This window comes from Leucopleurus acutus (genome assembly GCF_964270905.1).
Source record: "Leucopleurus acutus genome assembly, chromosome: 5".
NCBI lineage: Eukaryota > Metazoa > Chordata > Mammalia > Artiodactyla > Delphinidae > Leucopleurus > Leucopleurus acutus.
Genome location: NC_139147.1, coordinates 91,453,450 through 91,475,628, shown reverse-complemented (window position 1 = coordinate 91,475,628; position 22,179 = coordinate 91,453,450). Strand labels below are relative to the sequence as shown.

The 22,179-nt window shown below is 35.6% G+C and overlaps 1 protein-coding gene and 1 pseudogene across 4 annotated transcripts in view; one reads left to right on the top strand and one right to left on the bottom strand.

Moving 5' to 3' along the window:
* LOC309962526 (leptin receptor gene-related protein-like) overlaps positions 1 to 15,143 on the bottom strand; it is a 67,702-nt pseudogene extending 52,559 nt beyond the window's left edge. The window contains exon 1 of the transcript in view: positions 14,886 to 15,143. The product of the transcript in view is annotated as a leptin receptor gene-related protein-like (transcript). The remainder of the gene's footprint in view (positions 1 to 14,885) is intronic.
* The window catches only part of NAALADL2 (N-acetylated alpha-linked acidic dipeptidase like 2), a 1,451,411-nt gene that overhangs the window by 1,006,001 nt on the left and 423,231 nt on the right, over positions 1 to 22,179 (top strand). For all 3 annotated transcript variants that reach the window (XM_082839043.1, XM_082839042.1, XM_082839044.1), the window contains one exon: positions 15,651 to 15,794. In XM_082839043.1, coding sequence (XP_082695169.1) covers positions 15,651 to 15,794 — 144 coding nt within the window. The remainder of the gene's footprint in view (positions 1 to 15,650; positions 15,795 to 22,179) is intronic.

Here is a 22,179-nt window from a genome sequence, read left to right as displayed (position 1 = left end):
TCCTTCCTCTGCAATTCTTTGGGAAGATTTTGAGAAGGATGGGTGTTAGCTCATCTCTAAATGTTTGATAGAATTCACCTGTGAAGCCATCTGGTCCTGGACTTTTGTTTGTTGGAAGATGTATAATCACATTTTCAATTTCAGTACTTGTGATTGGCCTGTTCATATTTTCTATTTCTTCCTGGTTCAGTCTTGGGAGGTTATACCTTTTTAAGAATTTGTCCATTTCTTCCAGGTTGTCCATTTTGTTGGCATACAGTTGCTTGGAGTAATCTCTTAGGATGCTTTGTATATCTGCAGTGTCTGTTGTAACTTCTCCTTTTTCATTTCTAATTTTATAGATTTGAGTCATCTCCCTCTTTTTCTTGATGAGTCTCACTAATGGTTGATCAATTTTGTTTACCTTCTCAAAGAACCAGCTTTTAGTTTTATTGATCTTTGCTAATGTTTTGTTTGTTTCTATTTCATTTATTTCTGCTCTGATCTTTATGATTTCTTTACTTCTGCTAACTTTGGGTTTTGTTTGTTCTTCTTTCTCTAGTTCCTTTAGGTGTAAGTTTAGATTGTTTATTTGAGTTTTTTCTTTTTTCTTGGGTTAAGCTTGTATTGCTATAAACTTCCATGTTAGGACTGCTGTTGCTGCATCCCATAGGTTTTGGATCATCATGTTTTCATTGTAATTGGTCTCTATCTATTTTTTTGATTTCCTCTTTGATTTCTTTAGTGATCTCTTTGTTATTTAATACCATATTGTTTAACCTCCATGTGTTTGTGTTTTTATGTTTTTTCCCCTGTAATTGATTTCTAATTGCATAGCATTGTGGTCGGAAAAGATGCTTGATATAATGTCAGTTTTCTAAAATTTACCAAGGCTCAATTTGTGACCCAAGATGTGATCTATCCTTGAGAATATTCCATGTGCACTTGAGAAGGAAGTGTAATCCGCTGTTTTAGGATGGGATGTCCTATAAATATCAATTAAATCTATATGGTCTGTTGTGTCATTTAAAGCTTATTATTTTTTGTCTGGATGATCTGGCCATTGGTGTAAGTGAGGTGTTAAAATCCCCCACTATTACGGTGTTACTGTCAATTTCCTCTTTTATAGCTGTTAGTAGTTCCCTTATGTATTGAGATGCTTCTATGTTGGGTACATATATATTTATAATTGTGTTATCTTCTTCTTGGATTGATCCCTTGATCGTTATGTTGTGACCTTCATTGTCTCTTGTCTTCATTGTCTCTTGTAACATTCTTTATTTTAAAGTCTATTTTATCTGACATGAGTATTGCTACTCCAGCTTTCTTTTGATTTCCATTTGCATGGAATACACTTTTCCATCCCCTCACTTTCAGTGTGTATGTGTCCCTAGGTCTGAAGTGGGTCTCTTGTAGAAAGCATATATATGGGTCTTGTTTTTGTATACCTTCAGCAAGCCTGTGTCTTTTGGTCGGAGCATTTAATCCATTCATGTTTAAAGTTATTACTGTTATGTATGTTCCTGTTACCATTTTCTTATTTGTTATGGGTTTGTTTTTGAAGGTCCTTTTCTTTTCTTGTGTCTCCCACTTAGAGAAGTTTCTTTAACATTTGTTGTAGAGCTAGTTTTGTGGTGCTGAATTCTCTTAGGTTTTTCTTGTCTGTAAAGGTTTTCATTTCTCCGTTGAATCTGAATAAGATCCTTGCCAGATAGAGTAAGCTTGGTTGTAGGTTCTTCCCTCGCATCACTTTAAATATATCATATCATTCCCTTCTGGATGTAGAGTTTCTGCTGAGAAATCAGCTGTTTACCTTATGGGAGTTCCCTTGTATGTTATTTGTCATTTTTCCCTTGTTGCTTTCAATAATTTTTCTTTGTCTTTAATTTTTGTCAGTTTTATTACTGTGTGTCTCGGTGTGTTTCTCCTTGGGTTTATCTTGCCTGTGACTCTCTGCCCTTCCTGGACTTGGGTTGCTATTTCCTTTCCCATGTTAGGGAAGTTTTTGACTATAATCTCTTCAAATATTTTCTCGGGTCCTTTTTCTCTCTCTTCTCCTTCTGGGACACCTATAATGCGAATGTTGTTGTGTTTAATGTTATCCCAGAGGTCTCTTAGGCTGTCTTCATTTCTTTTCATTCTTTTTTCTTTATTCTATTCTGCGGCCGTGAATTCCACCATTCTGTCTTGCAGATCACTTATCCGTTCTTCTGCCTCAGTTATTCTGCTATTGATTCCTTCTAGTGTATTTTTCATTTCAGTTATTGTATTGTTCATCTCTGTTTGTCTGTCCTTTAATTCTTCTATGTCTTTGTTAAACATTTCTTGCATCTTCTCGATCTTTGCCTCCATTGTTTTTCTGAGGTCCTGGATCATCTTCACTATCATTATTCTGAATTCTTTTTTCTGGAAGGTTGCCTATCTCCACTTCATTTAATTGTTTTTCTGGGGTTTTATCTTTCTCCTTCATCTGGTATAAAGTCCTCTGCTTTTTCATTTTGTCTATCTTTCTGTGAATGTGGTTTTCCTTCCACAGGCTGCAGAATTGTAGTTCTCCTTGCTTTTGTTGTCTGCCCTCTGGTGGATAAGGCTATCTAAGTGGCTTGTGCAAGCTTCCTGATGGGAGGGACTGGTCCTGGTTAGAGCTGCTCTGGTGGGCAGAGCTCAGTAAAACTTTAATCCACTTGTCTGTTGCTCTGGTGGGCAGAGCTCAGTAAAACTTTAATCTGCTTGTCTGTTGTTGGGTGGGGCTGGGTTCCTTCCCTGTTGGTTGTTTGGCCTCCAGTGAAGTTCAACCCATCACTGGAGTCTACCCGGCTCTTTGGTGGGGCTAATTGTGGGCTCTGGGAGGGCTCAGACCAAGGATTACTTCCCAGTACTTCTGCTGCCAGTGTCCTTTTCCCCACCTTGAGCTGCAGCCACCCCCCACCTCTGCTGCAGACCCTTCCACACTAGCAGGTAGGTCTGGTTCTGTCTCCTACGGGTCATTGCTCCTTCCCCTGGGTCCTGATGCACACACTACTTTGTGTGTGCTCTCCAAGAGTGGAGTCTCTGTTTCCCAGTCCTGTTGACGTCCTGCAATCAAATCCCGCTAGCTTTCAAAGTCTGATTCTCTAGGAATTCCTCCTTCTGTTGCTTGAGCCCCCAGGCTGGGAAGCCTGACATGGGGCTCAGAACCTTCACTCCAGTGGGTGGACTTCTGTGGTATGTGTTCTCCAGTTTGTGAGTCACCCACCCAGCCATTATGGGATTTGATTTTATTGTGATTGTGACCTTCCTACCATCTCGTTTCAGCTTCTCCTTTGTATTTGGATGTAGGGTATCGTTTCTGGTGAGTTCCAGTGTCTTCCTGTTGATGATTGTTTAGCAGTTAGTTGTGATTCTGATGCTCTCGCAAGAGGGATTGAGCGCACGTCCTTCTACTCTGCCATCTTTAACCAATCCCCTCTGTCTCAATCCCACTGTTAAAGAGAATCTTTCAGATTTGTGTTCTAATATTCCAATTCATATTATTAACTAAATTATATATAACTCTAGTTTGTCATCCAGCTAAAATTAGTACGATGAGTCTCAGAGATATTAACATCTTATGTCTTACTTATATCTCTGTTATCCAGAATAGGCTCAGAGAATAACTGTACTTTTCTCTACACGTTATTATTTCCGCACTGAGATTTTCCCATCTCAATATTACATAAATTGCTAAACCTATAAGATTAGTATAGAGGTAGATTTTTTAAAGTTTGTTGTAACTATATTTAAAAGAGTATATGCATTCTTGTTGATAATTAAAACTCAGATTTAGACTACTGAATCTTTATATTTTGATATGGCATTAGTGTGACATTAGTTAATCTTTTTAGAATTTCTTATGGAGAACTATTTAGTATTAATGTCAACACTGGATCAGTATAGGTTGTATAGATATAATATGGGATCTTATAAATCTAGCATCATTAATTTTTTTCATTGGAATTTGAAATAATTTTGAAATTTCAAATATTCAAATAAATCCTGAATGCATGCAGAAGGTAGTTGATGTCTTCTTTTGTACTGAAAATTGAATTTGACTTTAACATAAAACATTCTAAAAATAGATATCTTGCTTTCATATGATTTATTTTTTCTTTGAAGCCACCTTGCAAGTGTGTTTCTCTTTTCAGTTCATTTTATTCCAAAGGTATTATGAGAAAGTGGGCATGGACTATCCTCTTATCTATCTGATTTGTGTATCTCAGTACACTCCACAAGTTGAGCATGAAGCAGAAGTGTTTATTCCCCCCTTCCCCCTCCAGGGGAAACTCAAAAGAATTAAAAGAAGTTATAGCAGGACAGTATGCAGTATCAGAAGGTGCAACAGGAAATTGCATTTTTTTCAGTTCTGTTAGACAGTATATGGATAATATTTGTCAGAGGAATAATGTGGCTCATTTATATTGTATCTGTTCTTCTGTGGAGCTCAAAGCACTTTATGGCCACTCTCGTTAATCCTAAAGCCTTGCTATGGGCTAGGTATTTGACAGCTTTTGTCCTCATCTGATGGCCTGGGAGACTCTAGTTTTAAGGATGTCATTGTGCAGGCATTTGCAGTGTTCAGAAAACAACCAACTGTAATGTGAACAGGTGAGAAGGATTTCTTATTTTATTTATAAAGGCTTTATAGTAATAATTGTCCCAAGAAGCCGAATGCTACATGGAATTATTTGAAATATTCTGACTTCTCTTTACCTTGAGGACAGTTTTCCTTCTGAATCTGGGTGGTTAATAGGACTTTCATTCTTCTACAAATCCAGGATTGAAACCTTAGTTCTTACTCTGTTACCTTATTGGCACGACTCTGTTTAATGGGTTGCCAAATTTTGCAGGCTCGTGTAGGCCTTTCATGTGGACCTTTACCTTTCTGCTTCCAGAGACATCTTTTTTCATGTAGGTGTTACTTCTTGTTGAGAAACCGCAATAACTTCTCACAGTTTTGACACCAGGGCCTTCATTTCAGTGTCTATAGGAAGTGGACTGTGAGTCCACTTCTGTTGCTTACCAGCTATTAAGCACTTCTAAGTTTCTGAGCTTTAGAGTCATTTCCGTAAAATGGAAATAACAGTAACCGTTTGAAAAGTTGTATTATCATATTTAAAGTTTGGGAATGGAATGAGATAATATATTTTAAACACTGAGCTCTGTGTCTGGAAAAAATGGGATCTATGTGTGTTGTTTTTATTGTGTTCTCTTTTCCAGTTCTGTCCTTTTCTGCATAGTACTCTCAGATCAATATTTCTAAAATCCACTTTCATGCTACCAATTCTCTGTTCAGTACCCTATCCAAGAGCCCAGTACTTACTATTCCCCATTACTTCTTATCTGTCATACAAGGCACAGAACAATAAGGACTCTCTCTAATTCTCACCTTAATCTACAACATACATGATGATCTCAGTTAGCCTTGGCTCCTTACCCCTCCCTTTCACACCTTTGTTTTCCCATCATGGCCAGTTTAATCATGTTGATTCTTTTGTCTGGAGTCATCTCTCTCATTCACATTTTCTTTCTAGTTTGAAACTTGTATAAAATATCCTATCAAAGCCAGAATCATTCAAAACCTGACATAGGTAAAGAGGACAGTTCTAGTAATTGTTTTGTAGCTGAGCTCTGACATGCTGCCCACTTACCAGTCAGGGACTGATGTTAATTAAGATGGACCCAGAAGGTCCTTGATGTGTAGCTCAGCATATAATATGACATCATTGGATTGTTAGGAAGATTAAATGAAGAATCTAGAAAGAAAATTTAGGCCAAAGTGAATAGTCTTGAAGTTTGTTTAAGCACCATTATCATGGAAAAGCTTTTAAAAGGTAACTGTACTTGGTGCTGTTTGAAGTCCTACATACAACAACTAACAGAGACATTATTCCTATCCTTAAAAACACCCTAGCTTATTAACTGGACCATTAGTGCTATACTGTGTCTCTCACTGTTTCATTACAGCCTGTGCTGTGACTTCAAAGAAGACGTTATTTAGTGAGATAACCTTTCAATACAGTAAAAAATATTACCTTAGTAAGAAAATAGGCAAATTTTTTTGGATGTGAATTTAGGCTCCACTTTGTAAAATACTTTGAGAAAATGTACATCCAAAACAATTTGATTAAATTAGATTCAAGTTATAGGACTCTTCTGTAAGAAAATTCTCATATACATAAATTCAGAGGAAGAATTAATAATAGAATATTTCTGACTTGAGTTCCATGTACACACAATTCTTGATGATCAATCTGTGGCTTATTAGCTGATGGAATTTTTTCCATGGCACATGTTTAAAAATCTCCATCTTATTCTTCCAGGTGTATCTTCTCTGAAGACACACTACCACTACAGCAAGATAATAGAGGGAAATTTTTCAAGTCATAATTCTTTGTGTGATTAATAGTAAAAATAATTTAAATAATTGTTTTAAGAAAAATAATAAGTCAGGAAGAGAATTGATTGAAATCTTTCATATTACCCATTCCAAATATGAGGAACTCTTCTGTAATTACAGTGGAATCTTACCTAAAATTTAGATGTAACCATGTAAATACAAAGAAGTTCTTTCAATATAAAAATGAGAAAGATTTTTATTAAAGTCATATCAGGATTATAAAATTCCATATGTTATTCTGAAACACAGTTTGGAGAGGAAACTATTAGCTTATTTAAACAATCGCTCATGAACAAGTTTAGAATCAAAATCTTAGAAATGGTAATCCTTAGACATTATATATAGGATGAGTTTAAGGCTGTAAATGAGGTGAAAAATTTCTCCGAGTCACTTCCCAATTAGAGGCAGAGTAAGGAGCAGGTTTTGGTCTCTGGAATCCAGACCATTGTCCCTTTGTTGTGTCAGTATTTGCACTTCAACAACAGAAAATACACAGGAAGCCAGGAAAAGCTGGGAAGCTCTTCATATAGATAGCTCATTTAATCTAACATCTATATCAGAAGAACAAGGGTTACTATTTTTTTTCCATTTTTACTATCAGAAAACATCTAAAAACTAAGTTAATCCAGAAATAATGCACTGGTTTTCTGCCTGTTCATCTAATCAGTCTCATAAAATAATATGTTCTCATTACAATCTGGTAAGAAGAATTTTATTGTAAATTAATGGCTTCATACTTTCACAGCAACCAAAAAACAGACAAAACACATCTACATAGTTTATCTTCTATCTCTGCAAACTGTACTTTTTCTAAAATAAGAAACTTTGCAAATTATTCCAGTGTTCACACCCTTCAAGTCTGAAATGGGAAATTTCTCGGGGGAATGCCTCTGAAGAGGATTGCTTTGCTTATATTACATGTAATGTGCAGATGGCCAATTATTCCAGTTATGAATCTAGACTACTCTCCTCGAAGTAAAGAACAGACTAAATATTTTGTCTGTCTGTTAGTTTGTTTTTCTTATGATACAGTTTATAGTTTATTTCCAAATGTTCATGTTCTTAGAATGCTTTAGGGAATGAAATAGTCTTGGAGTAGACAAATGATGAATACAAAAGAATAGAAATATTTAGAGTTATGTGGAATAGGGAATCAGTTCTCATGTAACCACTTATTCTTCTGAAATAAAATTAAGAAAACATTTGTCAGTATCTGAATATTACTACTGCCATTGTACATCTACATTTTTACTTAAAATGACAAATTTATAAATATAAATTCAGTGATGTAAAACCCTATGCCAAAGGAAGTCCTATTTTTTGAGTAGAAAGGATCATACTACAAAAATACCTTTAGAAAACATGTTGTTAATGATGACCACCATCTACCTGAAACATAGCAATGGACTTTGAAGTAATTATATCAATGTGTTTTAAAGCTATTAAAAAACAAATTATTTATAAAAATATATTCTCATAATTCTGTAAATAATAATCAATTCAATTATAGGACATGCCAGATTTCAGCTAACAATATAATTAAATACTATGCTTATGTCCTGTATAATGACCAAAAGAAGCCTAGCGCCTTGCTTAACTGCACATTAATCAAAACTTTTTAATATAATACAAACTCTTCTTTAATTAAATGTTTGCCAAGCTTAGAACAAATTCCAAGGCTGCATAACCACAGATATACAGATGACCAAGTGTATTTGTTTCAGGGGAGAGAATGATGGTAATTTAAATTAATTTTAGTTTCCTGTGGCCCAAATAATTTCACTTTACTGATATAAATCTTGAGTTTATATGTCTAAACCTAAAGGAAAAATATTTTTAGTGATGGGAAAGCTTTTCTAGCTTTTTCTGAGCCTGTGTCATATCTGTGATAAGTACCTTTGAATAAACTAATTGGAAAGGTAGAGCTCAAATTAAATGAACAGTTATTAATATAAATTAATCAATTATTATTACCAAAGACTTTTTTATATACTATGTTTTAAAAATACAGTTGACTCTACATAATTTGTATGCTCTTTTAAAGTCAGAATATACAGATGCTGCTTTATAAATGAATATGTTACTTTCTATTCTCTTTAATGTAAAACTAAATATGACTTTTTATAATTCATCAGCTGAAGCTAATTAAATTATTTTTATTAAAAGGTAATTAAATATTTAAATATTATGATATTTACTAGGGAACGTGGTAGGGCGCTTTAGCTTGAGAGAGGACCAAGGAAATGAGGCGACGAGACCATCTGTCTTCATGTTTAGCATTTTGTGATTGTGTTATAAGTCATGAGTTTTAGGCTTATGATTAGACGAAACTGAGTTACTCACTTGAATACTGATGTGATCATTCATTCAAAAAATATTCACTGTGCCCTCCCTTTTACTATGAAGTGTACTAAACCGTGGCAATAGACCAGTGAATGAGCCCTCAAGATATCTATACTCTACTCTGGCCAGTGAGCAGAAAGTGAAAAGGAAATTAGAGCAGAACCAGTTTACTAAGTGTATAAGCAAGGACTTACGTGGGGACACATATGAGGACCAAGCTTCCTAGAGTAAGCGACATCTAAGAGTTGGGTAAACTGGCATTAGCCAGCTTTTAGACCTACAATTTGTGTTAGTTTGAGAGAAGGCAAGAAATATGATGTAAACTCATGAAATAGTAATTTTCATTTTAATTATGAGAATAGCTGTCAGTAATAAAAATCCTGTATCCTTAAAAATAATTATACATGTGTGTATGTGTATACATGTATGTTTGTGTATGTATGTATATATGTATACACATAGAGAGCCTGGACAAGCTCTCAGAAGACTGCGTAGCACAAAGCATATTTAAATGTATGTATTTCATTTTTAATAAAAATCGGAACAACACAGTGCTGAACTTGACTAGTTTGAAGGAAGATGGTGATATAACCAGCAGGTTATGAGACACTGAAATAATAAAGGATCAGCTGTATTTACAAGGATAACAAAATGACTAGCCAATTTAGTGTGCTGGTCATTTCAGGGAAATAACTAAATTTAGTGAGCTAAGATAAAAGTGAAAAAACATCCACGCCGAATATTTAATGGTCTGATTTCTGTCAAAGTGGCAGTCCTCTGGAGAAAGTCAGATCAAATATTCTGGGATAACATTGCTGATATCAGCTTGTTCATTTGATATTTGAGTCTTTTTCATAAAAGTGCAGCACAAAATGTATTCTTAAAATCTCTACTTTTTAAGCTCTTTGATTGCTTGGTTCTCTGGCAAATGGGAAGTATTTACACTTTAGGTTTGTCAGTCTCTTACTATAATGAATTAGAATAGCTGAAAATGTAGAAGAGAAATTCAAATCAGTTAGAGACTGTAATATTTATTCATGACTGAAATAAAGTGTTGTAAATGTAATTTTGATCTTTAAATCAACAAATTTATCTTTGAGAAAAGAGCAGAACCAAAAAGAAATGTTCTCAGTCCAATTTAAACTTGCTATTTAGTGACAGCATATGCACAGACCTGTTACCCATTTTGAAGGAGACCCTCTGAAAAAACTGCTGATTTGGAGTTTATTAATATAGTCAAAGGCTCTGTCATCTTTAATTTGGGGTAAGGTGAGCAAACATAGTCTATTATTCTTCATCCTCTTCATCGCACTTTTTATATCTTCTTTGCTATGAAAATTATATCAATTATGCTACAGAAAAATATATAGTGATTTAGACCATTGCTTATCTAATGTGCACATGAGTCACCTGGGGATCTTGTTAGGCTACAGATTCTGATTCAGAAGGGCTGGGATGGGGCCTGAGATTCTGCATTTCTAATGAGTCCTGCCCCTGCTGCTTGTCCGAGAACTACACACTGAATAGGAAGGATCTGTAGGGTCCATGGTTACATCATGTAGCACTGATCTTATGTTCACACACACACACACACACACACACAGAGTCAGGTGCCGAGGGCTGAGTTACATACCTCAATTTGGAAATCGTGCTGTCCTCCCCAAAGGCGGCACATTCTCATCACTGAGCCATACAAGGCCCTTATTGTTTTATTTACCAGCACATTCTTTACCTTATCCCTCCTCTCAGTGCCTTAATTCTGAGGATCCCAGTGTCTAAGATTTCTGGTCTCTGAAGGTTTATGTTTCCTGATACTCTTTGGGTAATTGGCATTGCTTTATACACTAACATTTCAGTTGATTTTAAAAGAATTCCATCTCGCCACACAAAAAATGCTGGCAGCTAACATATTTTCTTTATATGCAGATGGGCTTGAAGTGGGCATCAATGATTTGAAAAAGCATAATGAAATCCTATTACATATGTACAATAAGAAACCATTTTACTTATTTTTAATCTCATTTCTTCTCAATTTCAGCCACTGTGGTTCAGGGTCTAGGCCTCTGAGCTAATGTATTATTTTTATTTCAGTCAATCGCATAATGAAGACCCTCCAGTGTTACCTTGGTTGTTCAGGTATAGTAGATGGGATGACAGTCTTCTCATAGTGCAATTATTTATAAGTTACTTTTCAAACAGTGAGTTAATTTTGGGACTCTGTATGTATATCCAGTTTGCTCTTTCTACTGTATGCATGTGGCATTGTACTGAGGATTGGATTATTGAATGGGATGAATCAATTTGGATCCTTATCTAGATTACAAAGAGTTCATAAAGTGAAGAGAGAACTAGCTATCTATTAAAATAAAACTTAGTGTCAGTCTTTATAGAGCCTACACAATGTACAAGCTATGATATAAATGCTATAATCTAAAAGTTAAAATGCTAAAATATAACGTCAAATATTTTCTGGACGGTACCGTTTGCATCAAGGTACATAATCCACCTGATTTTCAGCTCATATCTAACGGGTTCTTATAGTTTATAAATGCTTTAAAATATAACTGAATAAAAATGGTACATGTATTTGGTTTTATTCAAAGTCTCTTAATCATGTAAGAAAATGAAATTCTATCAATTCTTCAATAAATGAATTTTTTAAAAATAACTTTTGTCTATAACTTAGTGTTTGCGTCCTGTAAAGTCCTGCTTTTAGTATCCGCTCTTAGAAGTGAACTGTTTGTCAAATTTCCATTAAGCTGAAGGTGAAAAATTAATGAACCACTTACTTCAGATATTTCAAAATGAATGCAAGTCTACTAGTCACGCAGTACAAAAAATCAAAGATTTTGGTATGTTCAATTACTGTTTAGGGTTCACTCACATTTAACTTTTAAATGCATTGTTTCAGATGCTTAATAGGGCATTGTGGAGGAAAAAAAAAGAATAAAGTTATTGATTTTTTTATTAACTTTAAATATATCTCAAAGATAATTTTATTTATATACCTTTTTTTACCCAGACAAAGGTAATTTTAGAGCAAAGTTAATTAGTGAGTTGATTGGGATGAATTTTTTTTTTTTTTTTTTTTTTTTTTTGCGGTACATGGGCCTCTCACTGCTGTGGCCTCTCCCGTTGCGGAGCACAGGCTCCGGACGCGCAGGCTCAGCGGCCATGCCTCACGGGCCCAGCCACTCCGCGGCATGTGGGATCTTTCCAGACCGGGGCACGAACCCGTGTCCCCTGCATCGGCAGGCGGACTCTCAACCACTGCGCCACCAGGGAAGCCCACGATGAATGGGTTTAGAAGGTTTTGAGAGTAGTTAGCTGGGGAGAAAGCTCTAATGTTCAGCAAGCATAGAATTAATAGAATTCTAATTTTTTTTCAGTTGTACCCCTGCTCCATTTTCTAGGCATTCAGAAAACTGGTAAGACAGAGACGTTAAACTATTTTTCAAGAAACTGATCATCCATCTTCCCTCTCTCCCTCTCTCCCTTTCCTCTCTTTTCTTTTCTTTTCTTTCTTTCTTTCTTTCTTTCTTTCTTTCTTTCTTTCTTTCTTTCTTTCTTTCTTTCTTTCTTTTTCTTTCTTTCTTTGTTTTCTTTCTTTTCCTTCCTTCCTTCCTTCCTTCCTTCCTTCCTTCCTTCCTTCCTTCCTCCCATTAATTATGGAGCTCCTGTTATGATCCTGGCAACGTGCTGAGCACTGTGTGTCATGCAATAATGTAGAAGACTTGGTCCTTTTCTTTAAGGAGTTTAGAGGGGGAACCAAAATGTTTTTACATAGCAATAATGTTAATTAGTAACAGCAAGCACCGAAAAAAAAAAGGTGCAGATATATCACATAGAGCTGAAGGTGTCAGCGAAAGTTTCTTGTGGAAAATGAGTTGGGCTTTAAAGGAAATGTATAGTTCAGACGTGAGATACATGAGAAGAGCAAGTAAAGTGGAAGGAATGGGTTACGTAAAAACATGGAGGTTTAAATCACAGAATATGTAGGGGGATAGCTTAAGTTTTAGCATAAGATATATGGGGAGGAATGGTAGGAAATAATGTTGGAAATATAAGGTCTGAGATGGTGAAGGGCCTTGAATGGCAAGTTCAGTATCTGAACTGAAGAGTGGTGAAATCATGCAGCATTTTAAGACGTTTCATTTTGTGTTGGCAGCATGTTAGCACCTAACATCCATGAAAACTGCAAAATAACAGACTGTACATTTCTCATAAATACTATCTCATTGTCCTGTGTACACTATAAATTTCAAAGGTAATGGCTGAGGGAGAAAATACATGCTGGGAGAACCATAGTGAAATGGCTATATCAGGACCTCCCAGCTGGCACGCTGAGTGACGTATAATGTCTGTGCCTTGAGATATTAATCACCATGGCCCCAGGTGCAGCCTGGAGAAACAGCAACTCAGGACAGCAGCTTCCTTGTGGTCTGAAAGTCCCTTTCAGTTGACCTCAGCTGGCTGCACGGCTGCTAGCATCTTCTGTGTGAACCATGCAGGGCCCGATTCACGGTTGTGCAATCTGCTCTCAAAAACGCCCACACCTGATTCATTTCCCTGCTATTGCCGTATTGAAATCCTTCCCACTGTTTGAACAAGAGGCCCCACATTGTCATTTTGCTCTGGGCCTTGCAAATTATATAGCCAGTCTCAGTACTATGACACGAAAATGGTTATGAACTACACTAGGGTCAAATGAACTATGCTATGGTCAAAATGCACAGTTGTATATCCATATAAAAAGGGCTACTAAATTATGAGACCAGCTCTGTGTTTATACAACAAAAACGGTCCTAAGCTTAAATCTCATTACTTTTTCTTCAAAGCCATGACTTCTGTGACTGCCATAGGCCCAAGCTAAATACCACATTTTAGCCTTGTGGTTTTCCTGATGATAAATTAAGGAAATGTTTCCGTAACATATTTTCTCATTTATAATCTTTCTACTGGAGCCTGTATACCAGTATTGTAGAGGTCTGCACCCCCATGCAGTTCTACCAAATTAAATTCTGAGAAAACCTGTGGCAATTATTTTCCCTAATAAAGGTCTGAAAAATATAGCTCTGTATTCTCAAGCATTATTGGCTGCCTGATAGTCATTCCATTGTGTATTTCTTTTTCTGAGTCAGTATAAATATATAAACCGAATAAGCATATATTTTTTAGTTCTTTCCTTATGCAGAATTTATTCTCTCCAATCTCTTTACTCAGAGTACTTGTGTAATTTTTCTCTTGTGTTACCATAGTTTTTCCTCTCATTTTCATTTAATTTTTATTTTTTCAAAGTTATAGATGAATATAAATAGATATTTCTATAAAGCTTCATTTATAAAAGTGTGTCACCTTTTCTCTCCCATCCTTCCCTGTGTTTCTCTCCCCTTTGTCTGTCCCAAAGGCAAGCACTTAATTGCTTTCAACATTTTTAGTTGTTACCTACTTTTCATATTTACGTCTGTGCCTCCCAATAGTATGTTTAAGAGCTGAATACATTTTTCAGTTGTATTTATTATATTGACTTACCACTATGAAAGATAAAGATTTAATTTTCCTTCATAAGTTTCCATGTACCTTCATCCCTGACATTTGCCCTTTTCTCTTTTTTCCTAAAGAATTATATCCATTTTTGTATTAAAAAGTCATTATTTATATTACTCTGTGTGAATATTTTTCACAATGTACGACGATTGCATTTTTCTCGAGAAAATTTTTGCTCCTTTGAAACTAATAGTTGTCTCATTTTATAAATTTCTCATTCTTCTGTATATCTCAAACCTCTTCAAATGCTAATTCTCTGATCTTGCTGTGAATATGTTCTCAGAACATTAAGACGCATCTGGGATTCCCATGATTTTTGTTTTCCTGGTGACCCCCTTCCTGACGTCCTCTTCTTATCCTCACTAGGTCTGCTGCTCTTGTGCCTCTCTAGGTTTGGCCTTAGCTGAGAGCTCTGACTTAAGAATGGCAGCATAAGTTCATTTGAAGTTCTGTATGTGGTGAGATGTATTGACTGCTAAGTGTCAATGTAGGATGTCTTGAGGGAGTTATTTTATTGGTAGACTTCCAGATTTTCAGTATTTTTCTATATTCTCCATTGCCCTGGTCCTGTTTACCACAAGTGAATTATCTAGTGCCCAACCTGGAAGGAAGGATTCTGGGCACCACAAGAGTAAGGCATCTGAAGGGTCTCAGCAATCATAATACCGTCCCATTTAAAGTATGAGTCACCCTTCCCTGTGTCTGGTGTCTCCCTGTTCAGTGTCCCACTTTCAGTCTCTGCTGGAGGGAGGGAGGACCGGGCACTGTTCATGTTGACTGGGTGAGTGAGGGGTTCGGGAGGAGAGACCCCACTCACAATCCAAATTTCATCAAACTCTCCTGTTTCCAGCCCCTCCATTACCCCTATTTTAATGGGTAGCTGGTGTTATCAGTTCTCAAGAGTTTCTGGGTTCTGTGGTACAAACTGCATTGCTTTTCAGCTTCCTCCCTCTGCTGGCTTAGGTTTTGGTCTCCTTGGTCTGTCATATCAGTTGACACTTATTCATCTGCTTTCATGCTTCTATCGATAGAATCTTATTGCTAATGTGTCTCCTATTCTCTTGGCCCCTGTGGGTTGATGCTTTTTATCTCTTTGTTGTCATTTCAGTGGAGAATGGAAGTAAATGCCTGTGTACGATCTGCCATAATTGACTAGGATACTTAATAGTATTTGGACTGAATTTTTATTATGAAGTATCTCAAATCATTTTTAATAAGTACACAGAGTATAACCAAGGAATAAACAAACAAGCTGAAATAAACTTAACCACTCATCATGTAAAGACGTATTACAGAAAAACCTGCTCTTCAAGTGTTTTTAACTTCTGTTTACTAAGGATTCTCTTTCTTTCTCTTTTGAATACAGATGGAAGCTTTAGACAAAACCGATCAAACCTCACCTCTCTACTAGTGCAGCCCATCTCAGCATCTCTCGTTGCAAAACTCATCTCTTCACCGAAAGATAGAATCACACACAGTGCCTGTAGCCCTCTAGAACTTCCAAATAATGGTAAAGTACTTCATGTCTTTCTGTGTGTCTTCTAGTTTTTATAACGCCCATGATCATTATTAATCTCTTTTGATTGACATTTTTTGGATTATTCTTTTTTTAAAAAAAAACAGATATATATTTTTGTTGATGTGAGCATTTATTTCTCTTCTCTGGCTCTTAAAAGGACATTTTTGAAAGTAATTTTGATAAAGACTGAGAGTTGACCAAGCTGAGAGATTAAAAAAAGAGGAAAAGCATTTTGAGCTGTAACAAAGAAAAGCAGCTTTACAAATAAAGCATTTTGTACATTCATGAAAATCTGCTTAACACAGCTTCTCAGGTTAAGCTTCAGCAGTCTTGTTGCCTGCCAAGATTCAGTGGATAGCAGTCAGCTATCTGGCGTATGAAGTCTTTTAGTTGAAAGCATTAAAGCCTAATTCCTGCTGTTGACTAAAAAATCCCTCTGTCTTTACGCATCATTGCCCGAGAGATGCTTCTTGTACTGCAGTGCAGTTTGTCAGGCCTTGTTGGACCACATAGGATAAAACTCAACTCATTCAGCTACTGTGGTAGGGTGAAAATCAGGGGCTGTGTCTTATTTCTACCTCCAGCCTCAGCATTAAACCTCTAAAGAAGAGACTCTCTTTACATATTGTTAAATTTGTATCAAGTCGCTGTGAAAGTCAACTTGAGGGCTCTGTTTTTGTGTCCAGACCCAAAGGCTCAACTACCATGTTTTATCTCATCTGTTTTCTCCTGACAACAAAAGCATAAAAAATATGTTTTGAAAAAGCCTAAAAAAAAAAAAAAAAAAACACCTGAGTACATTCAGAATTGCCCTTTGTTAGAGACATAGGCTTTTCAAAGTTCTGTATCTTGAGAGCCTCAACTGATTGTTGATTGAACATAGTGGGAACTATAGAAAACAGGGTTAAGCCTATGTCCTCAAAGCAGGAAAGAAGAAGCTCTTGAGGAGATTTTTGTTTTGCTTAGTTTTTTCTGTCTTCTATTCCTGAGCCCCACAATTTTATAATGAGCTCTATTTGTTAAAATATGTAAATAACACTATAATAATAGTTTACTTGTAAGAAAAGCACTGAACATTGAAAAGACCTGATTTAAGTCCAGATTTAATTAACTGATTGATTTATTCAATAAACATTTACAGCCCCTAATATGTTCAGCCACTGTCCTGCCCTCAGTGAGCTGACAGTCCATGTCAGCTCCATGACTGCTCATATGTCACCTCCCTGCGGGAAGCTTTCTGTGTCTGTGTCTACGGAAGGATATCTCACCTTCTAGTATCTTACGTTGTTCTGAGAATCAAATTAGGACGTTTAAGTGAGTACTTTTCTATACTGTAAAATGTTATGTTAGCAAGTATCTTCCTTATCAAATAACTAGATCAGTTTCCCCCAAATATGTTAAATGTCTGCATAATAAGAGCACAATGAAGCAAAATGGCATTCTCCAGCTATATCTCTCTGTGCTAAGTTAGCAACATATATGAAGTTTAGAGGAAAAATTGAGATATACTCTGAAACCTGTTTGTAACTCCATTGTTAAAGAAGGAACAACCTAGGCCTGCTTTCTAAGCAGTTATGCCATATCAAGTTTTTCTCATGGATGTGGTGATTATTATTGGTTTTAGAAATTTTCAGACAGAGATATATTTCAATCAAGATATTTCACATTGTAATGGATCCTTCTTTCATCATTTTTTTACAATGGAATATTACCTTTTGATTTCCCAAATACCTACTGAGCAGTCTCAGTGAGTTATTACATTTAAACTGATCTTAAATGTAGGATAAATGACCCTTAACCCCAATGTTTTAGACAACAGTACTCATGGTACATCCAAGATAATTAACTTTTAAGTTTTCTGAGAAACACATAAATACGTTAGTTCCTCACTATGATCTGTATCGGGGTGGGACATGAAAAGGATACAGAATGATGTGCTATGTTTTTGAGCAATAAGAGCAACACTTGTAGTTTACGGATTTAAAAAAGTAATGTAAAGCTTATTATAATTACATCTGACTTGAATTTTATAAGTATAGTCTTGAGTTTTAATGTAGGAAAATCTTCACTCAAAAGTTTGGACAGGAGTGCATTAAAAATACGTGTGCAAATCAACTAATTATTTATCTTGCTCATTTAACCCTTTATATACACTTAAACAGAATTCTCTAGAGTCCAGACAGCAATGTGGTAGAGTTTGCCTGCCATGCTTTCTTTTTCAGCATCCATTTGCCCCTTCCCCTTTTTGAACTGTTGCCAACATTTCCTAGCAATATAGTATGAGTAGGTTTGACCATATCTTAAGTTGTAGAAGTAGATCCTGATTGGCTTGAGTCTATCAGCATATCACATCAACGGTGGGATGATGGTTGGTTCAAGGATGATGTAAGTTTGGCCAAACAGAGACATGACTCAACTTCTGGACTTTGAATAATGGCTAACTTTAACAGTAGAGCTGAACAAGAAAGCATACAGCCCTGGGATCTTTCAATAGCTTTTCTGGGACCTTGAGAGTATAATACCTGAAAATGGAACCAACACAAGGAAGGGGTAGGTGAATAATGTGGAGAGAGAGAGTGTGTGAGAGTGAGACTGACTCTTGTCCACATCATTTGATGCCTAAATAAAGCCTTGTCTAAAAGCCAAATCTACTGAATTAGCCATATATATGAGGCAGTACATTTCCTTTCTTTTTTTTTGTCAACTTATGTTCGATTTTCAGTTACTTGCAAACAAAAGCTACAAAACTGATACTGTAAAACCACACTAAACAAAATAATTAAATATCTATATGCATGAAATAGACTCAGCTAAGTGAAGTGAAGAGGATGGTATTTGTAGGGCAAGTCCTGGAAGAGCTAAGAAAATTGTATGAGGAATAGAAAAGGAAGCAGGAGAAAAGTTTCTTGCCCCAATATATAGAGATTTGTTGCATTGATTAGATAATTGGATATTGACACCATTTAATTTTCCATGACTCTTGTAGGTCTTACCCATTGATTATATATTGTCAGTCTTTGTCCTTGAGAGTCAATCAATACATGGAAATGTGAATTTTCAGATATCAATCTGAGCTTGTTGTTAAAAACCATGACTATAGTGAAAAAAATGAGATGAGAAAGTATAAAACCTGTTAATGTAATTTAGGGTGAAAAATATTAATGAATTGTGCTTAAATAAATATTTTAATATGCTTGAATTGCTTTTGATAAATAGAAAAAATTGACTTACTATGATGCATAAAATTTAGTGTCATTAGTGATAAGTTTTCACATAAGTAAATTTGGATCGTATATCTTCAAATGGTTATATATATACGTAGCTATATAACACTACTATTTCCCTATTCACAATTATGTATGTTCTTTGTTCAAAATTATTTTCATCAGAGTAATATAATGTTCTCTGATAATTTTTATAATTTTCACATATTTCAAATGAATTTTGAAGATCTATATTTCTAATTTGTTAACAGCCACTTGAAAGTATGCATTATTTTCATTTTTGGAACAGAAATGTAAAAAGAAGTATTGAACATATTATCTACAAAGTGTGGTTATTCTAAAAATTTTTTGGCAAATAATACATATTAGCTTTTAAGGAAATATCCACTAACAAGAAATGTTAGTACAGGTTAAGTCCAGCATTGCTTTTTGTTACATATGAGACTAACCATCCTGTTCAGAGTAGACTCAGTGTTGCTGTATGTGAAAAGATCCAAGAGTACATTGTGCTATTCTGTTAAAAGAATGTCTTGAGATATACGTGTGTGTGTGTGTGTGTGTGTGTGTGTGTGTGTCTTAAGTAGATAATGGAGTGGTATGGATGTGATATGCTGTGGCTTGGCTTTTAGAGGCTTTGTAAAAGAGAATTCCCTAGTAGATTTTTTAAAAAGTCAGAGAATTGAAGACTTGTTTTAGAGTAGGGTGAGCTTTAATAACTTCTAGCCATCAACATGGAGGGAAATATCCAGAAGAACACAAGGAAAAATGTAATGTACTCAGATAACTTCTATATAGCATTCATGTAGATATGATGGCCACTCTTTAAAAAAAAAAAAATCAGTGAGCTAGACTGCTGTAGGAAAGACTGATAGGTCTTGGGACAGATGCAAGCTAGTTGTTAGGAATCACTAAATGGCACTGATGACACCCCAATTTTATGGCTCTTCAAGCAGCCAGTTGCACAGTGAACCTAGGAGTCTGAGCAGGAAGCCGATAACAGAGTACTCTGTAGAAGTAAAGATCAGCCTTCATGAGCTGCCAGTCTGCAGTCCTCAGACAAAAGGGAAAAAAAGCTTTAGAAATCACTTTGAAGGTCTGTTCATCAAGGGTCTTAAACAGAGTGAACGCAGGTGGGAAACCTATTATCCAAAGTCCACAGAAAGTACAGGCAATTCTCTGTTTCCCGGGGAGTACAGGTTGGATTTACGGAGGGTGACACAGATGTCATTCACCAGAACTTCTCAGGTTTCCAGTTTTCTGTCTTGACGGTTTTGATTTTAGGAAATGATTCAGCTTAGATCCAGTCTAGAGTTTTGTTTGTTTGTTTGCTGGAAGACCTAGAGGCAATCTGAAATACACACTCTGAAGCAAAATTACTTTAACAAGTATTTTCCAATTTTTAATGTTTCTCAGCAATTTTTTACAGTTTCTTACATTCTTATCACATCGTTTCTTAAGTATCTGTACTCTTTCCAAATTATAGAAGCTCCAACTAAATTTCGTAGTTTATGTATAAATCTATCAGAGCAATACCTTATCTTTATATTTTGAGGATCATTTTTTCATAATGGGTGACCATTGTCATTTACTATCCTAGAAACTGCCAGAGATTCCTGAATGCCTTTCTGGTTCTATATCTTGCTATTCCCTTCATGTAGCCACAATTTCTTCCTATTATTCTATTTAGTATTATCCAAATTGTCTTGCAAGTTGTAAAACCCCAGTATACTCTAAAGCTCTGTGCAAGTGCCATCTCCTCCATAAAGAGCCCTTTGGAGTTCTACTCCAGTTGCAAGTACCCTGACTCTCTGCTATGCTTTTGGAAGTTATATGCTATTTGGTATCGGGATATCATACTCTTCTGAGGAAGAGATAAATAACTTGGATTTTCATTAGAATGTATTGTTTCCGCTTTATTTCTGTATGATTTCAATTCTTTCACGTTTTCTTTATAGCCCAGGATTTGATTAGTGTCCCATGAGAATTTGAAAAGAATGTGTACTGTGTAGTTGTCAGGTATAGAGTTTTATATGTATCCATTTAGACCAAGTACCTTAGTCAGGTCATTCAAATATTCTGTATCTTATTTTTACTGCTAAAATCTCCTACTATAAGTATCTATTTGTTTATTTTATCTTATAGTTCTATCAGTTTTTGATTTATATATTTTGAGATCATTTCTTAGATGTTTATAAATTCAAATATATCAAATCTTCCTGGTTAGTTGAAACACTTATCAGATGAAGTGATCTTTATAATGCATGTCTTAAACTTGATTTCACCTGATTCTAATTTAACTACATTAGCTTTTTCTTTTTCTTTTTTTGGTTAGTGTCTTTATGCTATATCTTTTTTTTTACTTTCAATCTTTCTGTATCTTTATATTTTAACATGTCCTCTTGATAACAAATAATTTTCATTTTACCTACAATCTGATCATCTTTTAATTGGAGCATCTAATCCATTTAATGTGATTACTAATGTATTTATGCTTATATTTTTCACAAGTGACCAGACAGAAAGGGTGATGGAAAATTAAAAATCTTTCTCTTATCCAATTTGCTGATCACTTGTTGATGCCTTCCATTTGCTAAAATCAACTTGAAGCCAAGTGTAAAGGAGCCAGGTATATGTACGCCACAGAGGTGAGACTCCTGGGGCAGAGAGCTGGGTAAAGGGTGAAGATAGATCTGGATGGACAAATGGAAAATATGCAGATGGTTAGTCTGCTGACTAATTGGATGATTTGTGATATGTAGACTGGGTAGAAAGATGTATAAAAATGTGTTAATTTTCACTCTTTTTTTCTTTTTTTTTTATACAGCAGGTTTTTATTAGTTATCCATTTTAAACATATTAGTGTATACATATCAATCCCAATCTCCTAATTCATCACACCACCACCCCCACCCCCCACCGCTTCCCCCTTTGGTGTCCATACGTTTGTACTCCACATCTGAATCTCAATTTCTGCCCTGCAAACCAGTTCATCTATACCATTTTTCTAGGTTCCACATATATGCGTTAATGTACGATATTTGTTTTTCTCTTTCTGACTTACTTCACTATGTATGACAGTCTCTAGATCCATCCACGTCTCAACAAATGACCCAATTTCATTCCTTTTTATGGCTGAGTAATATTCCATTGTA